This window comes from Rousettus aegyptiacus, unplaced genomic scaffold (genome assembly GCF_014176215.1).
Source record: "Rousettus aegyptiacus isolate mRouAeg1 unplaced genomic scaffold, mRouAeg1.p scaffold_m13_p_3, whole genome shotgun sequence".
Taxonomy (NCBI): domain Eukaryota; kingdom Metazoa; phylum Chordata; class Mammalia; order Chiroptera; family Pteropodidae; genus Rousettus; species Rousettus aegyptiacus.
Genome location: NW_023416306.1, coordinates 122,019,170 through 122,037,446, shown reverse-complemented (window position 1 = coordinate 122,037,446; position 18,277 = coordinate 122,019,170). Strand labels below are relative to the sequence as shown.

Genomic DNA, 18,277 nt, shown 5'->3' with positions numbered 1-18,277 from the left:
CTCTCTGTTTTTCATTTGGATAGTTTATTACTTTGTCTTCAAGTTAATGACCTTTTCTTCAGCACTGTCTAATCTGCAGTTAATCAGAAGCTAAACAAGCCAGAAGACACTGAAGTGACATCTTTGTTAAAATATTTAAATAAAAGAAAGTCAACCTAGAACTCATTACCTAGAGAAAATGTCTTTTAAAAATAAAGGCGAAATAAAAGGCGAAGGGGGGAAAAAAGAAAAACAAACCTTGACTCTCGACCCTTACAGTGAACTATGTAAAAAAATCAACTAAAAATGGAACACAGACCTAAAATAAAAGTTAAGGTGTAATACATCAATATAGCCTTGATCTATGTATAGTCAGAGCCAGTCCTATCTGCTCTGCTCTAGTGACAGGAAAGTTAGGGTTGAGGAATGAGAGGATACATGCTAATTTTATGTAATCATTTGCTTCCCTCCTCTCTGCATAATGCCATCCGAGTTACAACACAGTTCCTCACAGAATTCAGGGTCCCATAAAACATTCCTTTTTGCTTTTTAAAACTATTCTAGTAATAGCTGAGGGTGAAAAAATATATAAGGAGTAACCCAAAAAGGATTTGGTGTAACTTAATGAGGAAAACACACTAATTACATTTCTGATTTCGAGCCTACCACAAAAAAGTCTGAAAATTAATTTGTCACCCTGAGTAGTTCTCCTGAGGAAGACTCTAACTGATACCTATGCACTTTGTTGAGAAGGCAGAAATCCTTCTACATCAGCAATAATGCTCACAACTCAGGGAACTACCTAAGCCTAGGTGCACTGTGACCTAGACGATCTCACTTGGTGCACTTTGACCACTGAGGATTGCCCTATCAGAGCCAGAACATTCACTGGTACCCTCACCACAGCCTGCTGGAACAACTCAAAGACCCAAAATCAGTCGCTTTGCTGTTGGACTGCAAATATTGAATAAGAAAGCATTAAGATACATTACTTATTGATACTTTTAGGCTGAATCTGGGTTTTTTTTTTTTGGTTTTTTTTTAGGAGGGAATATCAAGTCTGACAGAAATGGATTCTGGAAAAGAGAGACATAGGCAAAGAATGCAGCCTAGAGTCTGGCTTAGTGTTGACAGGGATGGAGGGAAAATTCCACCAAGGGAAAAGGAGGCTGAAAAAACTGGAATGATGTAAAACTGAAGAAAATGGCTCTCTAATCACAATTTTTCACTATGAAGATTCATCAGCCCATAAAATGTAAAATGACATGGAATTCTCGGATGCTCAAAAATAGCACCTGCCCTTCACTTCAATTTTTCATTCTTTTACCATGAGAATAATGTATCGGTATGAAAACTTTTGGAAATCATCACAGTTGTAATGCCTGAATATAGTTTTCATTTTTATATAATTCCTTTCAGTTTCAAAACACTTTTATCTTCTTAAGTTACAAGCAAGGTATAAATAAAATTTTACATTCTGTTTTTAATATTGTATTGTTGTTTTATTTTAGTTTTTAAATTTTTTTAGGTGAGGCAACCCTTGGTTAACTTCACGGATTGCAAGGACCTTGTCATCTTACAATCCCTTATTTTTTATTTTTTACGCCTACAGCACCTGGTCTTCCTAGGTGGTCTCCCATCCAAGTACTAATCAGGCCTGACCCTGCTTGCTTCCAAGATCAAACGGGATCAGGCTTGTTCAAAGTATTTTTATTTTATAATGCTGTATTTATCATTCATAATGGCTAAGTAATATTCTGAGCTAATATAATTTATGTAACCATTCTCTGGTTAGACACCTTAACTGATTCCTATGTTTCACTATTAAAAAGACCACTCTAAGAAGTAATTTTTTCATAGACATATCATTATTGTTGAACTATTATCATAACAGTATTTCCGTCAAGCTCCCTTCCTATTGAGAACTGTCCTCCATCCAAAGGAGTGAAAATACCCAGGGTCATATCTGTAACTTTATTTGGACCCTGCCCCTGCCCTAGTTGACTGGACTAAGGAGAATACCTGACTCAAGCTGAGTCGATTAGATTTTCTCTTTCAGAAATATAAAAAGTGTGTCATTAGCAGTTCTGGAGCTGGGGAAGCCATCTCCCACCATGTGTATAATGATGACCAAGAGCTTTTACAGAGCCAGTTTTTTTGTACAAAACAGGGGATATAAATTCTCCAAGGAATATAACTGACTACTTACCAAATTGATTGTACTTTCTGATCCTAGCCCAACAAATAATGATGATGCCAGCAGCTGCTTTTCTTTCTCCTCTTTAGACTGAGTGAGGACTTGAGATTGATCTTTTTGGGCTGTGGTTTGATCTACATTCTCCATCATTGTACTCTCTTGAGAAACAGGCAGAGCTTCAGTTTCATCACCAGTTTTGCTTTCCTTCTTGGGAAGATAGCCCTCTTTCCCCCACAATTTCTTTATACCTTCCAGCTTCAAGCTATTTGTCCTTTGGAGATTGATAATGAAATCAAGTCAAATTAAATAATTGCTAAATAATTACTTTCTTGAGGCATTTTTTTAAAAACACATCATTGCCATGGTCTTTTAGAAACAGCTTTCATATTATATTATATTCTATATGCCAGAATATAAGATCTCTAGATTTTATTTTAGTTATAGCCAACATACCCCCTCCCTCCAGCCAAAGGATTTAACATAACACAACTCTAGATTTAGCTTAAAACTTCAGATAATTTAATTTTCATTTAATTGTTTAAGTTGTCCAAAAACAGAAGTACTATAAACCAGTTCCTTTCCTCCACTGACTTTTCAAATATATCTTTAATTCTGATGAGTTAGAGAAACACCTTTTAAGTTTCTTAACTATAATCACTCAATGAAAGAATTAACCTACATAAATTCATTAAATAAAATCCTGTTGGAAAAAAAAAAAGACTAAAATCCACTCTTATACATAAACTTGCCTTTAATCCAAAAGGTTTTCTTAATATGAACACTAGCTACAGTTTCAGTAATTATAATCTACCTTTATAAAAATAAAATGATCTATAAAAGAAAAAAGTAATATTTCTGGGAAAAGCTTGAAGGTTACGAGGTTTTTAGTTCTTGGTTGAAGAAGAATTAAAGTAGTGATCATAATTTGGGCTCACCTACTATTGTCCTGAAAGTTACAGCAATGAATCTGGAGTGGCTAATATAATTATAAGTGCAGGCTGAAACAGCCAAGGATTATCTCTTTGTTTTCATATCAGAACTATGTGTCTTTGGCACTTGGCTCATTTAAGCATCCCTGTCATGGTCCAAAATAGCATTTTTAAAATTTGTACTGAAAAAATAAGCAGATCATAAAATGACTCTAAAAGAAAGACTCAGAAATATTTTTACTGATTACTATTCCCTTATAATTTGTTAGACTAAGCCAGAAACAAAAACAGGCAGCTATACTTCATACTGAGTGAAGAACTAATGTTATTAAGTACTAATTGGCTAAAAGAAAATCTGAATGTTATTAAAAAATGAATTACAGGGAATTAGTCCATTCCTCCTCAATAAATTTTGCTGCTGAAAGTTCCTTTACATGTCTTCATTTCTCTCTTTCTTTCAGGTGCCAAAAGAGTTTTCTAAAAAGTTTTTTAAAAAATAAAAACTGTTCATTATCTATCAACCTCTTAGAAGAAAACTGTTGTCCTTACATGAGCAGATCCAAAAGTGGTCCTGGGAGCCACTAAGGTGACCCCCAACATCTCTAGGATGCTCAACAGCAGCAACCCAAAGGGAATCATGAACGTCCACAGCAAGATTACCCCATTTACCAAAACATATTTAAAAAAAAAAAAAAAAAAAGAGCAACTCCCCAAGTTTTACTAAAAATGATTCAAATATTAGTTTAACAAAAAATGACAGGTATGGCAGACACTGGGGTGTTTCTATCCAGATCCCCCTTCTGTGAAGGACTTGTTGCTCCTTCATTTGGGAGTGCAATCCCCTCGGGGACTGCCTTAGCTGCAGAGGGCAACCTCACTGGAAATCATGCCCTGTCCTAGCACAGCCCACATCCACTGACTGATGAACAGGATATAAAGAGTCCGACCACCAATTCTGGCCAAACACAGGACAACTCCGAAGGACCATTCTAGCTTCCAAGCTCCCTATGGAGTCAGCAGAGGCTGTCATTGGTACTATATGGCATCTCAACTTCTTACCTCTGCCCAAACCTGTTTCTTTCCCCTTCCTTCAACAAATGTTGATTCCAAGGGCACTCCTTAATATTCTGAATGCTAAATTCTATCACGCTGTGAGTTTCTCAGGGAACCCAACCCACAACATCAGACAAAATGGGAAAGGGAAGGAAAAATAAGACTAAAAGGAGCCTTGAGTTATTTTAAAGATTTTTCTGGCTTATTTCATCTGCATACATGCCTATTATCAACATAAATTTTCTGTTACTCATTATATATAGACAGTCTAAAAAGTAGGAAAATAAGAGAGCAGCATAAGGCCATTTTATACAGAAAACATGATATTAAACATATTGTAAAAGAATTGTTTTAAACATGAGCCACCTTTGACAGGACAATAAAAATATAATTTGTGGTGTTATATGGTATACCTTTGTATTATTTTTAATCAGACCATTCAAACACAGATGTAAATTCTGGCTCAGCAACCTTCGAAAGATTAGGGATATATTTTAATGCAGCTCTAGGAATTGCCAGTTGAGGTAGGGTGCTGCCTATGACAGGGCTTAAGGTAAGAAAATTCTCAACTGGGCTGGCTACTACTTTATTGTCAGCTTGCCAGAGACTACAAAAGCACGACTATCTCCTCTCTAAAGCTAAGTCACCTTGCCAATTACCACACAGGTTCCTAATCCAAGTTGTATGGTCCTCTTTGGAAATGAATTTTAAATTCATCCCTCATGTTATCATTTTATGATAACATAGCATATGTGTAATTCCTTAGCAGCTTTGCCAAATTCCATTTCTCTGAGGGTAGTACATGTATATGTATAGAATTATAAGGCTCTGTCAAGTTCCCCAGATCCTAGTTCAATACAAAAAAGCAGATGCTGCAGTCTGTTGTATAGGTCAAAGGCACTAAGTTTCCTCCTTGGATTGAGAGAGTTCCTGTCTCTCCTTTCCTCACCCGTTTGTTCCCTGTTTGAGGCACTTAATTGCCATCGCTCCACCATCACATACTCACAAACTGTATCTGCTCCTCTATCTTGGAATACAAAAATCAAATTCTGAGAAAGAAAGGGGTGTCAACAGAGAAAGAAAAAAGGCTAAGAAAGAGAATTTGAACTTATGCCATTTCATTGAGCATATCATTCTACATTCCTCATAATCTGTATCATTCTTCTGAGAAATATTTATAACCATATCACTGGAAGACTGACAAATATAAAGAGGAACATAAAATAAGGTGATTGATTCCTTAATAAACATGAGAACTCAAAATTCAAAAGTTATCTTTCAAAGTTGTCACCTTTGAGATTTTATTACACTTATTCCAACAATGCTGTCATTACTCAAAACACATAAACTCTTCTAGAGGAAGCTCCTACACAAACAAGGAAGCCATTTTCATTACTTTATGTCTCAACAAGGTATGGACCAAAGTCATCCAGATTTATCACTAACTTTATTTTATAAACTCAGGTTTTGGATAATGATGACAATGACGGCAAGGACAACTATTAATAACAGCAGCTACCATTTATCAATCACTTGTAATATACTGGGTTGTAAGGCACTTCACATAAATTTTCTCACTTTATTAATGTAATCATATTTCTAAAAGTAATTTATATCTCCAAAATCAAAATGTACTTAAAAAGGATGAAGATTTGGCTTCACGTAAGACATTTAGACACATGAATCACCAATTTTCAAGGTGACTAGAAAGAAGTTCTGAAAGTATACTGAGGAAAGTATACAACTTCCTCAAGAGAAGTCAATCATCTTATTTTATGTTTATATTTGTCACTCTTCCAATGAGGTTGTTATAAGAAGTAAATTACAAGAAATGTAGAAGAATATGCTGAATACTCACCTGGGTATCTAAGTTCTGATACACTTCTTTAAAAAAAAAAATATATATATATATATATACACATATATATAAAAATATATATACACACACATACATACAATATGTAGTAATAACACACACATCATTACTATATTTAAAAGTTGTATACATCCTATGTTGTCTTGGAAGTAAGCAAGCTTTTTTAAAGTATAAGGACAACTAAACAGTATCAACACTTTGTGAGCAATAAATAGAAACAACTGAAACAAGAGCCCAAGTAGAATTCAGCTTTTAGGAATCCTTCCACATTTAAGTACTCCCATGTTTTCAATTTCAATAGGAATTGAACTTACTCTTTCAGCCCTGTCTCTGCACTATTCCCAGATATATCTGAACCAAGAGAAATGCCAGCAGGAGACTGTCGTCCAGTGAAGCCAGATGAAGAAAAGGAGAGTCCATACGGTTCAAAATTGAGAACTAGAATTTTGAAACAATAACAGAGGTTTGTATTAAAGACAAAGAGAAAATTATTTTTTAAAGGAAAAATTATCAGTTATTATTTACTACTGAAATAAAATAAATTGAAGACTAGAATCCAGTGAGTGACATTTTGTTAACTGGGGAGGACTCTGGAAATGTTCTAATAAAATATTTATAGTAACAATAATAAAGCAGCTATGATTTATTGAATATCTAGTAGAGTCTTCATACCACTAGTTAACCAAAGATAGTTTTTCTTTTTTATAATTTTACCTCCCTGAGAAGCTAAAAAAGAATTCAGTTAGGAAAGACAACTGATAAACCAGGTCCATTGAAATGTTGGTGTTCTCATGCAAAAGTGTTTAAGCTATGAAGAGATGACCATGTTTTTGCCTAATATAAAAAACACATGCTCTTAGGTACTTTCCTGTACCAAATGGACAGACAGAACCCTCACTGTGAAATCTCCCTTACTGTCAAAGAACAAGATTTATTCAGGTTCAGATTCCTTCGAGTCTATATACCCAAATGAATTCAATCAGAGCCATGAAAATTCATATTGTTATTGTGGTAGAGCAGATGCCAATATCTATTTTCTTCTTTTGAAGTAATAGAACCCTCAATTTTTAGCTAGATATATAAACACTCAAAAAGAGATGACATTTCCAGACTCCTTTGCCATTTGACTGAGTTCTAGCTAATGAAATTATGCACATGTTTTGTGTGCAACTTCTGGGAGGAATTCTCCTGGAAGAAAAAACATCTTTTTTCTCTCTCTTCCTCTTTTATAGTCATGAAGCAATCATCAATTCCAGGTTACCTACTTATGAATTTCTTTAATAAAGGAGCAATAACCTTCTACCTTGATAAGGTGCCACTTTGTTTTCCAATATGCTATTTAGCTGAGCCTAATCCTTACTGGTATATGTATCTTTTTAAACTGGATTACAATACAAATCATAAAAAGTATCTTAGAAAATATAAATGTGAACTTCCGTAATTATTATCTTCATTTTACAAATGAAGAAACTGTGGCAAAGAGTTTGTCACGGACTTGAACCCAAGATTACTAAGACAGGAAATGATAGAGCCAGATGAGAAATCAGATACTCTGATTCCAGAGCTGCACTCTCAACTATTGTTATATTGCCTCCTACAAAGGAAACAGCACCTAATCCAAAGAGTACTAAATAAATGCCTGTTTGTTACCTAAATAAATGATACAGAAGAAGAATCAATGTGCAACAGAAAAAAATGAGCTGATTAGTAATCAAGAGAACTGAGTTCCTGATGTAGGATAGGTGTCAACTAGATATATGAACTAGACCTTAATTTCTTTGTAAAGTGAAGGGTTCAAACTAGTTCAACAGTTTCCAAATGCTGATTTGATAACCAGGATCATGCTGGCTTTGTAGAATCACCCACAGACCTTTTTATACATACACTCAAGCTTTCAGAGAGTTAGATAGAAAAGGTATAGAAACAGGGCTCAAAAATCTGTATCATTTTTAAAATCTCTCTTTGTGATTCTGCAAATGATCTATAAAAATCTCAAATAAGCTCAGTATCAGAACTGACTGATACTTGAAGAGTTCCAGAATTAACAATTTTTTAGTCCAAAATACCTATTTCCCCCTACTCTTCATTTTGTCTTATAGCCATCCCAATTCTAAGATATATAATTTTATAACTGATTCCTCAAGTATTTATTAAGCACTTGCTATGTCCTGTCTCATAACTGATTTCTTTTTTCATAACAGTCAGTATAAGCTCATAAAATTTTATTTTTACTTCAGAGAAATTGTGAAAAATAGATTTGGGAGGAGAAGAGAAGAGCCTAATTTGAGAGCTTAACCCCATTTATAATGATGATTCTATGGGAAAAAGGATGTACTTGGCAAAGGAATGCACTAGCTCAGGGAATTCCAGGGTTATCTACTATATTTACATCAGCCACTTAAATTATTTTAAGAAAGAAAACAGGCAGTGCCAGGAATTAGGCTCCTTGTCCTATCTCCTCTTCCCTATCTCATCCCTGAATTGCAGTAATAGCAACTGGTGACCTCCAGACATTTTAGAATAAGGAAATAGGGCAATTGGACCACATCTGTCACTCTGGAACTCCAGATTTTCCCTCCATGTCCTGGATGTCATAAGGCTTCTAAATGCAAGATAGTCACAAGTCCAACAACTGTAATTCAAAACTTAATCCCCCCCCCCCCCCCGTATTCTATCGACATATGAGGAGTTAAACTGATTACCCTTTGAAAGAAAACTGAATTTTCTGGGCTATTAGGTATCACTGTACTAAATAATATGTTAAAAACCTTAAAAGAGCAAATACTCTACAAAAAGATAACATCAAGCCTATTATTAATGTTTAGACTTTTTGGTCTCATTTTAGGATCGACCATTTTAGTTGTGACTAGCATAGAGCCTGGAGAATAGTAAGTACTCAACAAGTCATTAAACGATGAAGAGAAAAAAGAGATCTTTCATCATTGAACTTTTCAGTATTAACATTCTGAACCCCTATAAATATAATATTCGGTGGTCTCCCTTTATTCATATATATACAGAAGTCTTTCCCTGACAAGCTATGTTTCTTAAATGTACAGTTATTCATTCTTTTCTTAGCTGTGCCTAACTTCACTGATCAGGTATTTTGTTGGAGGGAGCATTCTAACATACTCAAGACATATAAAACTATTCAGAATGCAACTGAAACTCAGTAGTCCATAGTGACCAGAGTTTTCTTCTGAAACTTTTTTTACAGATATACTCACACTAGTATCTGTCAGCCATCCAGCATAGTGACTGACATGATAATTCAACTTTCAAGGTCTTTCAAAATTCCAGGATGGCTGTTATCTCTCAGGCACTTCATATGTATATGAAAGCCTGTGACTTTGGGAATACCTTTAGGCTAGCTTTTTATTTCTGGATTTTCAAATTGCTGCTCAGTGTAAACAAGTCACAAGAAGATTTAAAGAAGGATAATAAAAGTAAATATCCTCAGTTATTTACTTACATGCATAAAAAAATGATGTCCCTATAATACAGCTTATAAATTCATGAAAAATTACCTTTTTCCTGAGAAAGTTTTTCTTCCTGCCTTTGGTGGTGAGGTTTGTAAGGTGCCGCCCCCTGACTGAGTTCTTCAGCCACATAACCATCCAGAAAAGATAAGGAGGCATCTACCTGTATTAAAAATTTAGAAGTAAAAAATGTATCCTAAACAGTAGATTGTACATTCACATAAGTACTTTCAGTCCATAAATGCTAAAATTTTTTTCAGTGAAACGGAACTTCAATTCCAAAAGTGCTACCTGTCTAGCTTTCTGAAACATCTATAACAAATCACACAGCTAATTATCTAACAATGTAAGTCATTTGCAGTTATTATTGATTTCACTGCATTGAAGAATACATTTTTGAGCACCCAATGTATTAGGGGATCATGTTAGATGCTATGATTGAGACAAAAATATAGTTAATGCACTGATGAGACTTGTAATCTACTAGAGGAGACACATACACTAGGAGCTATTATCTGTATTAGTTTCCTGTTGCTGGGGGCTAGTTCATTCTGGAGGCTCCAGGGGGGAATAATAAGTTCCTTGTCTCCTCCAGCTTCTAGGGGTCACCTTGGTTAATGACCACATTATTCTGATTTCTGCTTCTATTGTTATTTTGCCTTCTCCTGTGACCTCATGCCTCACTTTTAAAAGGACCCTGTGGTTATATTATGCCTATTTGATTAATCCAGAATAATCTCCCCATCACAAAATCCTTCATAACATCTGCAAAGCCCCTTTTACCATGTAAGTAACATATACATAGGTTCCTTTGGTTTAACTGCTTCCCTTCTACCCAAAAATGCTTTTTCACAAATCTATGAAAAATTACTTCATTTCAGCAAGAACAGAAATGTACAAGAGAATGGTGAAAAGAAATTAGAGATAAAGAGTAAGGGGAAAGGGAAAAAGGAAAAAGAGGAAAGAAAGAAAAATGAGATATACAGAAGTGGATATAGCAGTGATGACATCAAAAACCAGAAATTTGCTTCTCCTGATTTAGCCAAGAGTATGCAAGCAGTTCAGATAATTTAGAATAGCCAGTAATTCTCAAACATTTAAATGGCATAACACATTCTGAATTTGGAAAGGTTTGGTTTCAATAAGATTCTTAAGAGATGAAGCTATGTTATTATTATCTTTTATGGAAAAAAGGGGAAGTGTGGTCACTTCCGAATTTAATACTATGCATGGCATATTTATTCACCATTTCAATGAATGTCTTTCGAATGCCTACCAAATGCTAGAGGAAGTCCTCCGCCTTTGAGGAACTATTGAAAGAACTGACAAATAAAGGTTTAAAATGAATACAAGCCATAAAAATCTGATTCAGAATTAGTGGGAATACTGCCCGTCCTCTGCTCTTTCTCAACCATATGACAATCTAACACATAAAACTTTGAACAAATTTTGTTTCCTTTTGGAAGTTTTATGATTTACATCACTCTGAGGGAAAGACTGGCACAAATTCAGAGGCTGAGTAGAGAATGAGTGCTTTGAGTTAAAGGGGGTAATGGCTGAGAGTAGGTGGGAGAAGGAAAGGTGGGTGGGTCAGGTTCCAAAGTGATAAAGAATTTAGACTGTAGATGGACAAAATAACTATTTTTTCTACATTCTCAAAGAAAAGAGAGTAATAATTAAGTGATATATTAGAGAAATTCAAAAGATAAAAATAAAAATTCTTGCATTATTAAATATAAAAGATTTTCAAAGAGTATCAATCCCTTTACTGCAGTTCTCCAGAAGAGATATTCTTCTATTCCTGACTATTTAGGATCATTACTGAAAGGATCTTCTCAAATTCTCTCATACTAAAGTGAGAAAAACTCCAATCTTCATCTTCAGTGCTATAGAAACTATATTTTGATATAGTCCAGATATATCACAAATGCAAGGATTATTCTGTTTAAAGACTATAAAGTTTTTAAAAGATGGAACACAGATGTCTTACCACCATGTCTTCACAACTCTTATTAACTGGAAGCAAGCTCTTCATAAATTCCACATTCTCATGCAAATGTTTTAATTCAAATGCATGCTGTCTCATACAAGTATCCAAAGATATAGTAAATTCCTGGATTAAACTCTCAACAATGCTAGAAGAGTGTGCTTGGGGGGTTAACTTGGTCACAGCAGCAATTAACCAGGCTTTTGTTTCTGAAGAAATAGTGTCATTCAAAAGTAACTTGTAGAGCTTGGTTATAACTTCTTCTGGTGTTTCCTTATCTAAGAGGTAGGAATACTCCCCCAAAACCTATAAGTAAAACAAGGAGATGTTTATATACAAATATCAATTTATACAGCAAACCATACTCAGAAATCTAAACAAAATGTCTACTGCTGGAGTCAATATAATCTAGATTGAACATATTCTCATGGTGAAGAAATTATGAGATAAAAATACGATCGTACATTTTTAGGTTCAAAATTATACCAAGAATTAGAACTCAATACAAAAAAGTTTTCCACATCTTTATCACTAAAAATGTATAAAGCAGATACCTTTACAAGTTAGCTTTCTTCTGAACTTATAGGTTTGGTTGTTGGTTTTTACAAGCACTTTCACATTCTGTTTCTATCTTCCAATAAGCATTTAAATGAGTGGTTCTCACATGCAGTATGTATAAGAGTCACCTGAAGTGTTTCATTAAAATACAGATTTCAAGGCTCTAACCCCAGATATTCTGATTTAGTATATCTGTGGAATAATCTACAATATAAATTTTGAACAAGCATCAGATGATTCTGAGGGAGATGATCCAGTGAACTCTGAGGAATACCAACCTATGTTACATCCTTTTTCTTGCATCTAACTTATTTAGTTGATATATAATCCTATGGATCTAAGAATCAGTAATAAACAGATCATTCATAGAGGTGAGATCTTTCCTAAGTGGTATTTGTAAAGCATTTTTATGTCTTTGGTGTACTACTGTCACTATCAAGAAAAAGAAGAGGGAGGTGAGGTGACAGTCAAGGGGAGATTTATAGCTAGTAACAAGAAGAGGAAAAAGAAATAGGATTAAATATGTTCTATCTTTAAACAGTGAGATAATTTTTTGAGTGGTTTAATAAAAAATGGAAGACAGCTCTAGAAGAGCAGGTAGCCTAAATCCCAGTTCAATAATCAATAGATTTTATGTTTCTAGGAAGATGGAGTAGAAGCATTTTTTCCCCTATTCTTCCCACTAAGTACACGTAAAAACCCTTGATGTTATATATAAAACATACATCAAAAGACTCTGAAAGTTAAAGAAAAGAAGGCATATCACTAAGGACCTTGGGACCTAAGGAATGATACAGCGGGTTACTGTTGCCTCATGTACCCTAGACTGGGTACTGGAGAGCCAATCATCTGGAAAAATCCATGGAATCAGATAAAAAAAAAGTCCCAAGAGAAGTCCACTCTCTAGCCAAAGAGCCAGGAAAACAGAAAACTTTTAGACAATAACCCTTCTACTCCAAGCAAGTACCACATAGAAAAACTGCAGACCCACCCATTCTAGCAAAGGCTGAGTGGACAGCCAAGACTTCTGCCCCTACCAGGCTGTAAGAAGCACCAAAATTCCTCCTGAAGGGTGGTAACAGAGAAGGTCGGGTGGAGGAGGTGAAGGGCAGGACTTTCATCCCCACCAAGCTACAGAGGCCCACTCCTCTGCAGTGCCCATGAAGACCAAACAGGAAGCCTGCACCTCACTTCCACCCAGGTATAAAGAGGTACCCTACCCACTTTCTGCTGAGGTGGTATCAGGGGAATCATAGAGGGGAGTAAGGACTTTCATCACTTTCAGCAATAACAAGGCCACCCCTTCATGGTGTCAGTGAAGGCCACGTGGTTAATCTCACCACCATTTCCAAAAGAATTATATCAACATTTATAGAACACACTGCCCAGTAACAGCAGAATATCCATTCTTTTCAAGCATCCACAAAACATATAACCACATAGACCATATCATAGGCCATAAAACAAACCTCAACAAATTTAAGAGGAACTGAAATCACAGAGTATTTTCTCAAATCAATACAGAAAATTAAACTAGAAATTAGTAACACGAAAGATAATAGCAAATTTTCCAAACACTTAACACTCTTCTAAATAATCTTTCTAGAAAACAGAAGAGGAAAGAACACTCTCAACTCATCTTATGAAGCCAATCTTAATACCAAAACCAAATAGATAGAGTAGAAAAAAATGAAAACTACAGACCAATATCCCTCATGAACAGAGATGCAAAAATTCTTAACAAGGTTTCAAGAAATCTACAAAAAATATCCTAGATTAATAAGTGAGTTCAGCAAGATTGCAGGGTACAAGATAAAAATACAAAAATCTATTATATTTGTATATCGTATTAGCAACAAACATATATAAACCAAAATTAAAAATACATTTACTACTGCTCTAAAGAAAATGAAATACTTAAGTATAAATCTAACAAAACACATATAGGATCTATAAGCTGTAGAAAGAAATAAAAATGCTCTAAGTATGTGGAGTGACATGTCCCGTTCATGGAAGAAACAAACAAAAGACCACCGAATACAATAACCAATTTAGGCAAGTATTATCGATGCTAAAATCACTGGTAAAAGAGAGTTGAGGAAAAGGTGTTCACACAGCCTCATAAAATCACCTCAAATATTAGTTATAAATTACTCAGAAGAAAGGGTGCCTTTATAATGGAGAGATCTAAAGGTCACTATAGTAACCAAACAAAGAAATTTACAATCACCAATACCTGGAAGAACTGATATTATATGCATCCTGATATGATGCGGTGGGAAGTACATAATATTGCCAATGCAGTACTCCTGCTAAAAATATTTAACTGAACTTGAAATAATCAAATTCAGAATGCTGAATAATCTGCAAGTCAACAGGTCATCCAAAAAATCAATATCATGAAAACAAAAAGAAACTAAAGATCATTGTAAAATAAAAAAAAACAAGGACCGTGCTATTTGTTACCCCTGACTGGATCTGCAACTGGAGGGAGTGCAAAGGCAGACATAAGGGACGTTTTTAGGACAACTGGATAAATCTGAATATAAATTATATGTTACATAATATTAATGAATTAATGTCATATTTCTTAGGTGTAATGATAGCTTTATCATTACCTAGAACAACGTCATTATTATGAGATTCACACTGAATTTTTTAGGGGTAAAGTGTCATAATGTCTACAACTCAATTTTAATGGTTCAGCAGAACAAACTGTATATAAGTAGACTTAGATATAGATGTTGGATACAGTAAAGCAAAGGTGGTTAAAAGTATTACCTGGGACTCTAGATGAAAAGCAAAAGGGTATTTATTATACTAATCTTTCAACTTTCCTATAGATGAGAAAATTAAAATTCTTAAATAAAAGTCCTGGTGAAATTTAAGTTAACCCACGAACATTTGGCAAAACGATAAAACATTCAAATGAGTATATTCTATGACCCAGCAGTTGCACTTCTCCAAATCTCCCCCATAAAGAAACACTCATCCATATGTATAAGAATACACAAAGATGACAGGAGGTATGTGATTACATATGATTAAATTACATACAATTGTGTCCTCTGTCTTATAAAAAGATGATCTCCTTTGCTGGCTTTGATGAAGCAATCAGCCATGTTGAGAGGCCCAGAAGGCAAGAAACTAAGAGCTATTCTAGGAGCTAAGGGCAGCCTACAATTGACAGTTTAACCTCAAATTCTGTTTCATAGCTTAAGAAACTGATTTCTGAACTTGGAAGTAGATCATTCGCCAGTTAAGCTTCAGATGAAACAGCAGCCCCAGCCGACACCTTGACTGCAACCTTGAGAAACCCTAACTATATCACAAATATAGGAAACTACTAACTATATCACAGATATGTTGAGTATTCACACATTCAAATATAGATTTATATAGAAAACACAATAAATGTATTGTAGACACAAACGGAGATCTAAACAAATACCCATATTTAAAAGAATAGACAAGTGAGATGGCAGGAAGAATTAACAGACAAGTAAATAGTAAAGGAATAGAAGGCAGCCACTGGGGGGGCAGGGCGGGGGGAACTGAGAGCTGAAAGAGTTAACTAAGTAGAACTGAAGGAAATATATTGTTAGTATTTGGTTTTTTAAAAAATAATGTTATAAACATTTATGATTTAATGCACTTTGCTCACCCAACTCATAACTTGAAGAAATCTCTGTGGATAGAACACATTTTCCACATCTAGTAACGTGAGGTAAGACTGAACTGCATAAAGTCTTAATTGTTGATCTTCTGTTTCATCATCAAAACCTACAAAGAAATCGATATATCATTTTAATTTCCACTAAATTCTCTAAGGACTCTGTAATAAAAACATTTAATTTTAAAATCTTTATTTTATAGAATGCAACAACCTTCTGCTAGCAGTCTCAGGAAGTTATTGGGAATATCAGGATGCATTACATCTCCTCCTACTGAAAACACAGCATTCATTGTCTGAATAAACCACGCATTATCGGGAGCATATGTGTCCACAAGTGTTAAGAACAAGTACACTTCCAAATGCCACTTACTAAAATTATCCTTTCTGCATCAGCCTTTTAAAAATAACCCAAATTCATCCCAGTTTGGCATTTTTACCTTTAACCTCTGCCAACAAATTGTTCTGTACTCCATCCAGTTTTATGTAAAATACGTGCTCAGTTAACTTTAATAAACTTAAAAAAAAAAACAAAAAAAACTTCATGTTGCTTTATCTAGCACCCTACCTTCCACATGACAGGCATCCAATAAATAAATGTGAAATAACTGAATGTTCCAGCAAATTATGGACAAATAATGAAACACGATATATACTTTGGAGAGGCTAAATGTTGTGATGTGTCTACTTGAACAAGTTGTTTACCCTCTTTTCTAATCTGTTCCTCTTCAGTTTTAAAATTCTATCATTCTGCTGGCCAGAGCTACAGCAATGACTAGGACTTCAGCAATTTCCAAAATAACCTGATTAACATTATTCATCCATTCATTCTTAGCTTTAACAAAACACATCTTAAAAAGAATGGACTATCCTTGTGACCTGTAAAAGTTCCTCTTTTAAAAAACTGATGTGAAAAAAAGTTAACATGTGAATGGACTTAGTAACTATTCCACCATGACAATTTTAATATAAACAATAGTATAAAGGATAAATTTTAGTATCCTGATTCCCCCACCCACAAGAACTTTTACTAAGAAAAGAAGCTGAGTAGGAAGTAAAGTCGAAAACAGGGAGGGACTGAAAGAAATAAGCCAGAGGTTCCTCTGTCTTCTTCCCTATAATGCTGACCAACTGTATGAAAAGAACCAGGAAAAAAGCCAAGCCCTAAGAAGTCTAAAGGAATTTCTGTTCTTGATGAGAGGCTTGAATATCAGGAATGGAAGTTATTGCTGGGTCCCTGAATTCAATTTGCAAGTGAACACGTCTATACCAATCATTTTAAAATCACTGTGTTTAACTAAAGATATTTTATGACTCATGGTACAAACAAAGGATATTTCTCTGCCAGCTCAGCAATTTTGCCAACCAAATTGATGATAATATACTCTTCTTTGCTCTGATGTAAATATTCAAGCATTTTCTGGACAATCACTGTTACGTTCTGTGCATTAGTAATTCTGTAAAGAAGTTCCAGAGTCTGTTTAAGAGAAATAAAAACAGTATTATAAAACTATGCATGATAACACCAAAAAATACAGTAACATGTTTATAACATGGTTGATTTTTCCACTTTTACATAAATCTATTGGCAGGTCAATTAACAGATGTTCAAGAAATGCACAGAACTTAATAAAGGTAACTTTTTTAGAAATAAAGAAATAGAGATTAAACTTCCTCTGACTAAAGATGGGAAATGCTGACTGAAACCAAAAAAAATTAAAACTAGAAATTATTCAAAATTTATAAAACTAATTGATTATTAAAGATATTTAGATACAAAATAAGAAGTAAAGAAATAGAACTTAAGAAAAGTAAAACTATTGTTAAAAAAATGAATTATGATCAATTCCAAAGCCTAAAAGCTTTCTATTGATAGAGATAATTACGATCTGACATTTCCCCAAGACAGGTTGTGTAAAAATTAAAAAGCTAAAACTTTTATAATCTATTTTCTAAAAATATATCATCTTCTTAAACCTACATTACTTACGCCTGCCTATATGTGTGTGTGTACACACACACATATGCATATAAAAATCCAGTCTTGCAAACTACATTTTCCACACTACCTAAACAACAGAAAACAGCACGAGTCAGTTGGCCAACCAAGGGCAAAGAGCCTATAATGGATGGACAAAGGTTGGTGGCTCAAGTGCTTCAAAGCCTAGCAATCCCTACATTCAAAACCTCAGGTATCAAGGAAGAACTGTTGTACAGCTATTTGTCAGTGCTGAGGAATATACCTCTTACTGCCTCATGTAAAAACAAGTACCACAGTAAGCTCCCATTTGGCTGGCTTTTTAAGGCCCTATATTAAATTCTAAAAATACCATAGCTCCTAGAAATCAACACAAGGCCAAGGGCAATGCTGAGAAAGTATCATTTAGGATCAACAGTATTAACAGCAAGAGAATTTCTACATATCCTACTTGTCAAACTTATTCAAAATATCTATACGGCTTTTTCTAATTTTTCAATCCTTTCAGCCAGGACTTGGTGTACAAAGAGTAACAGATTTGGAAAGATTAAAGAAAGAAAAACTGTTT

The 18,277-nt window shown here is 34.5% G+C and overlaps 1 protein-coding gene across 12 annotated transcripts in view; it reads right to left on the bottom strand.

Annotated features, from left to right (window-relative positions):
* Nucleotides 1–18,277, bottom strand: part of AP4E1 (adaptor related protein complex 4 subunit epsilon 1) — a 65,100-nt gene that overhangs the window by 21,367 nt on the left and 25,456 nt on the right. For all 12 annotated transcript variants that reach the window (XM_036238808.1, XM_036238814.1, XM_036238809.1 and 9 more), the window contains 7 exons: nucleotides 17,069–17,208; nucleotides 15,946–16,058; nucleotides 15,723–15,841; nucleotides 11,504–11,806; nucleotides 9,562–9,676; nucleotides 6,349–6,472; nucleotides 2,189–2,447 (listed from right to left, as the gene is read on the bottom strand). In XM_036238808.1, the coding sequence (XP_036094701.1) occupies nucleotides 2,189–2,447; nucleotides 6,349–6,472; nucleotides 9,562–9,676; nucleotides 11,504–11,806; nucleotides 15,723–15,841; nucleotides 15,946–16,058; nucleotides 17,069–17,208 (1,173 nt within the window). The remainder of the gene's footprint in view (nucleotides 1–2,188; nucleotides 2,448–6,348; nucleotides 6,473–9,561; nucleotides 9,677–11,503; nucleotides 11,807–15,722; nucleotides 15,842–15,945; nucleotides 16,059–17,068; nucleotides 17,209–18,277) is intronic.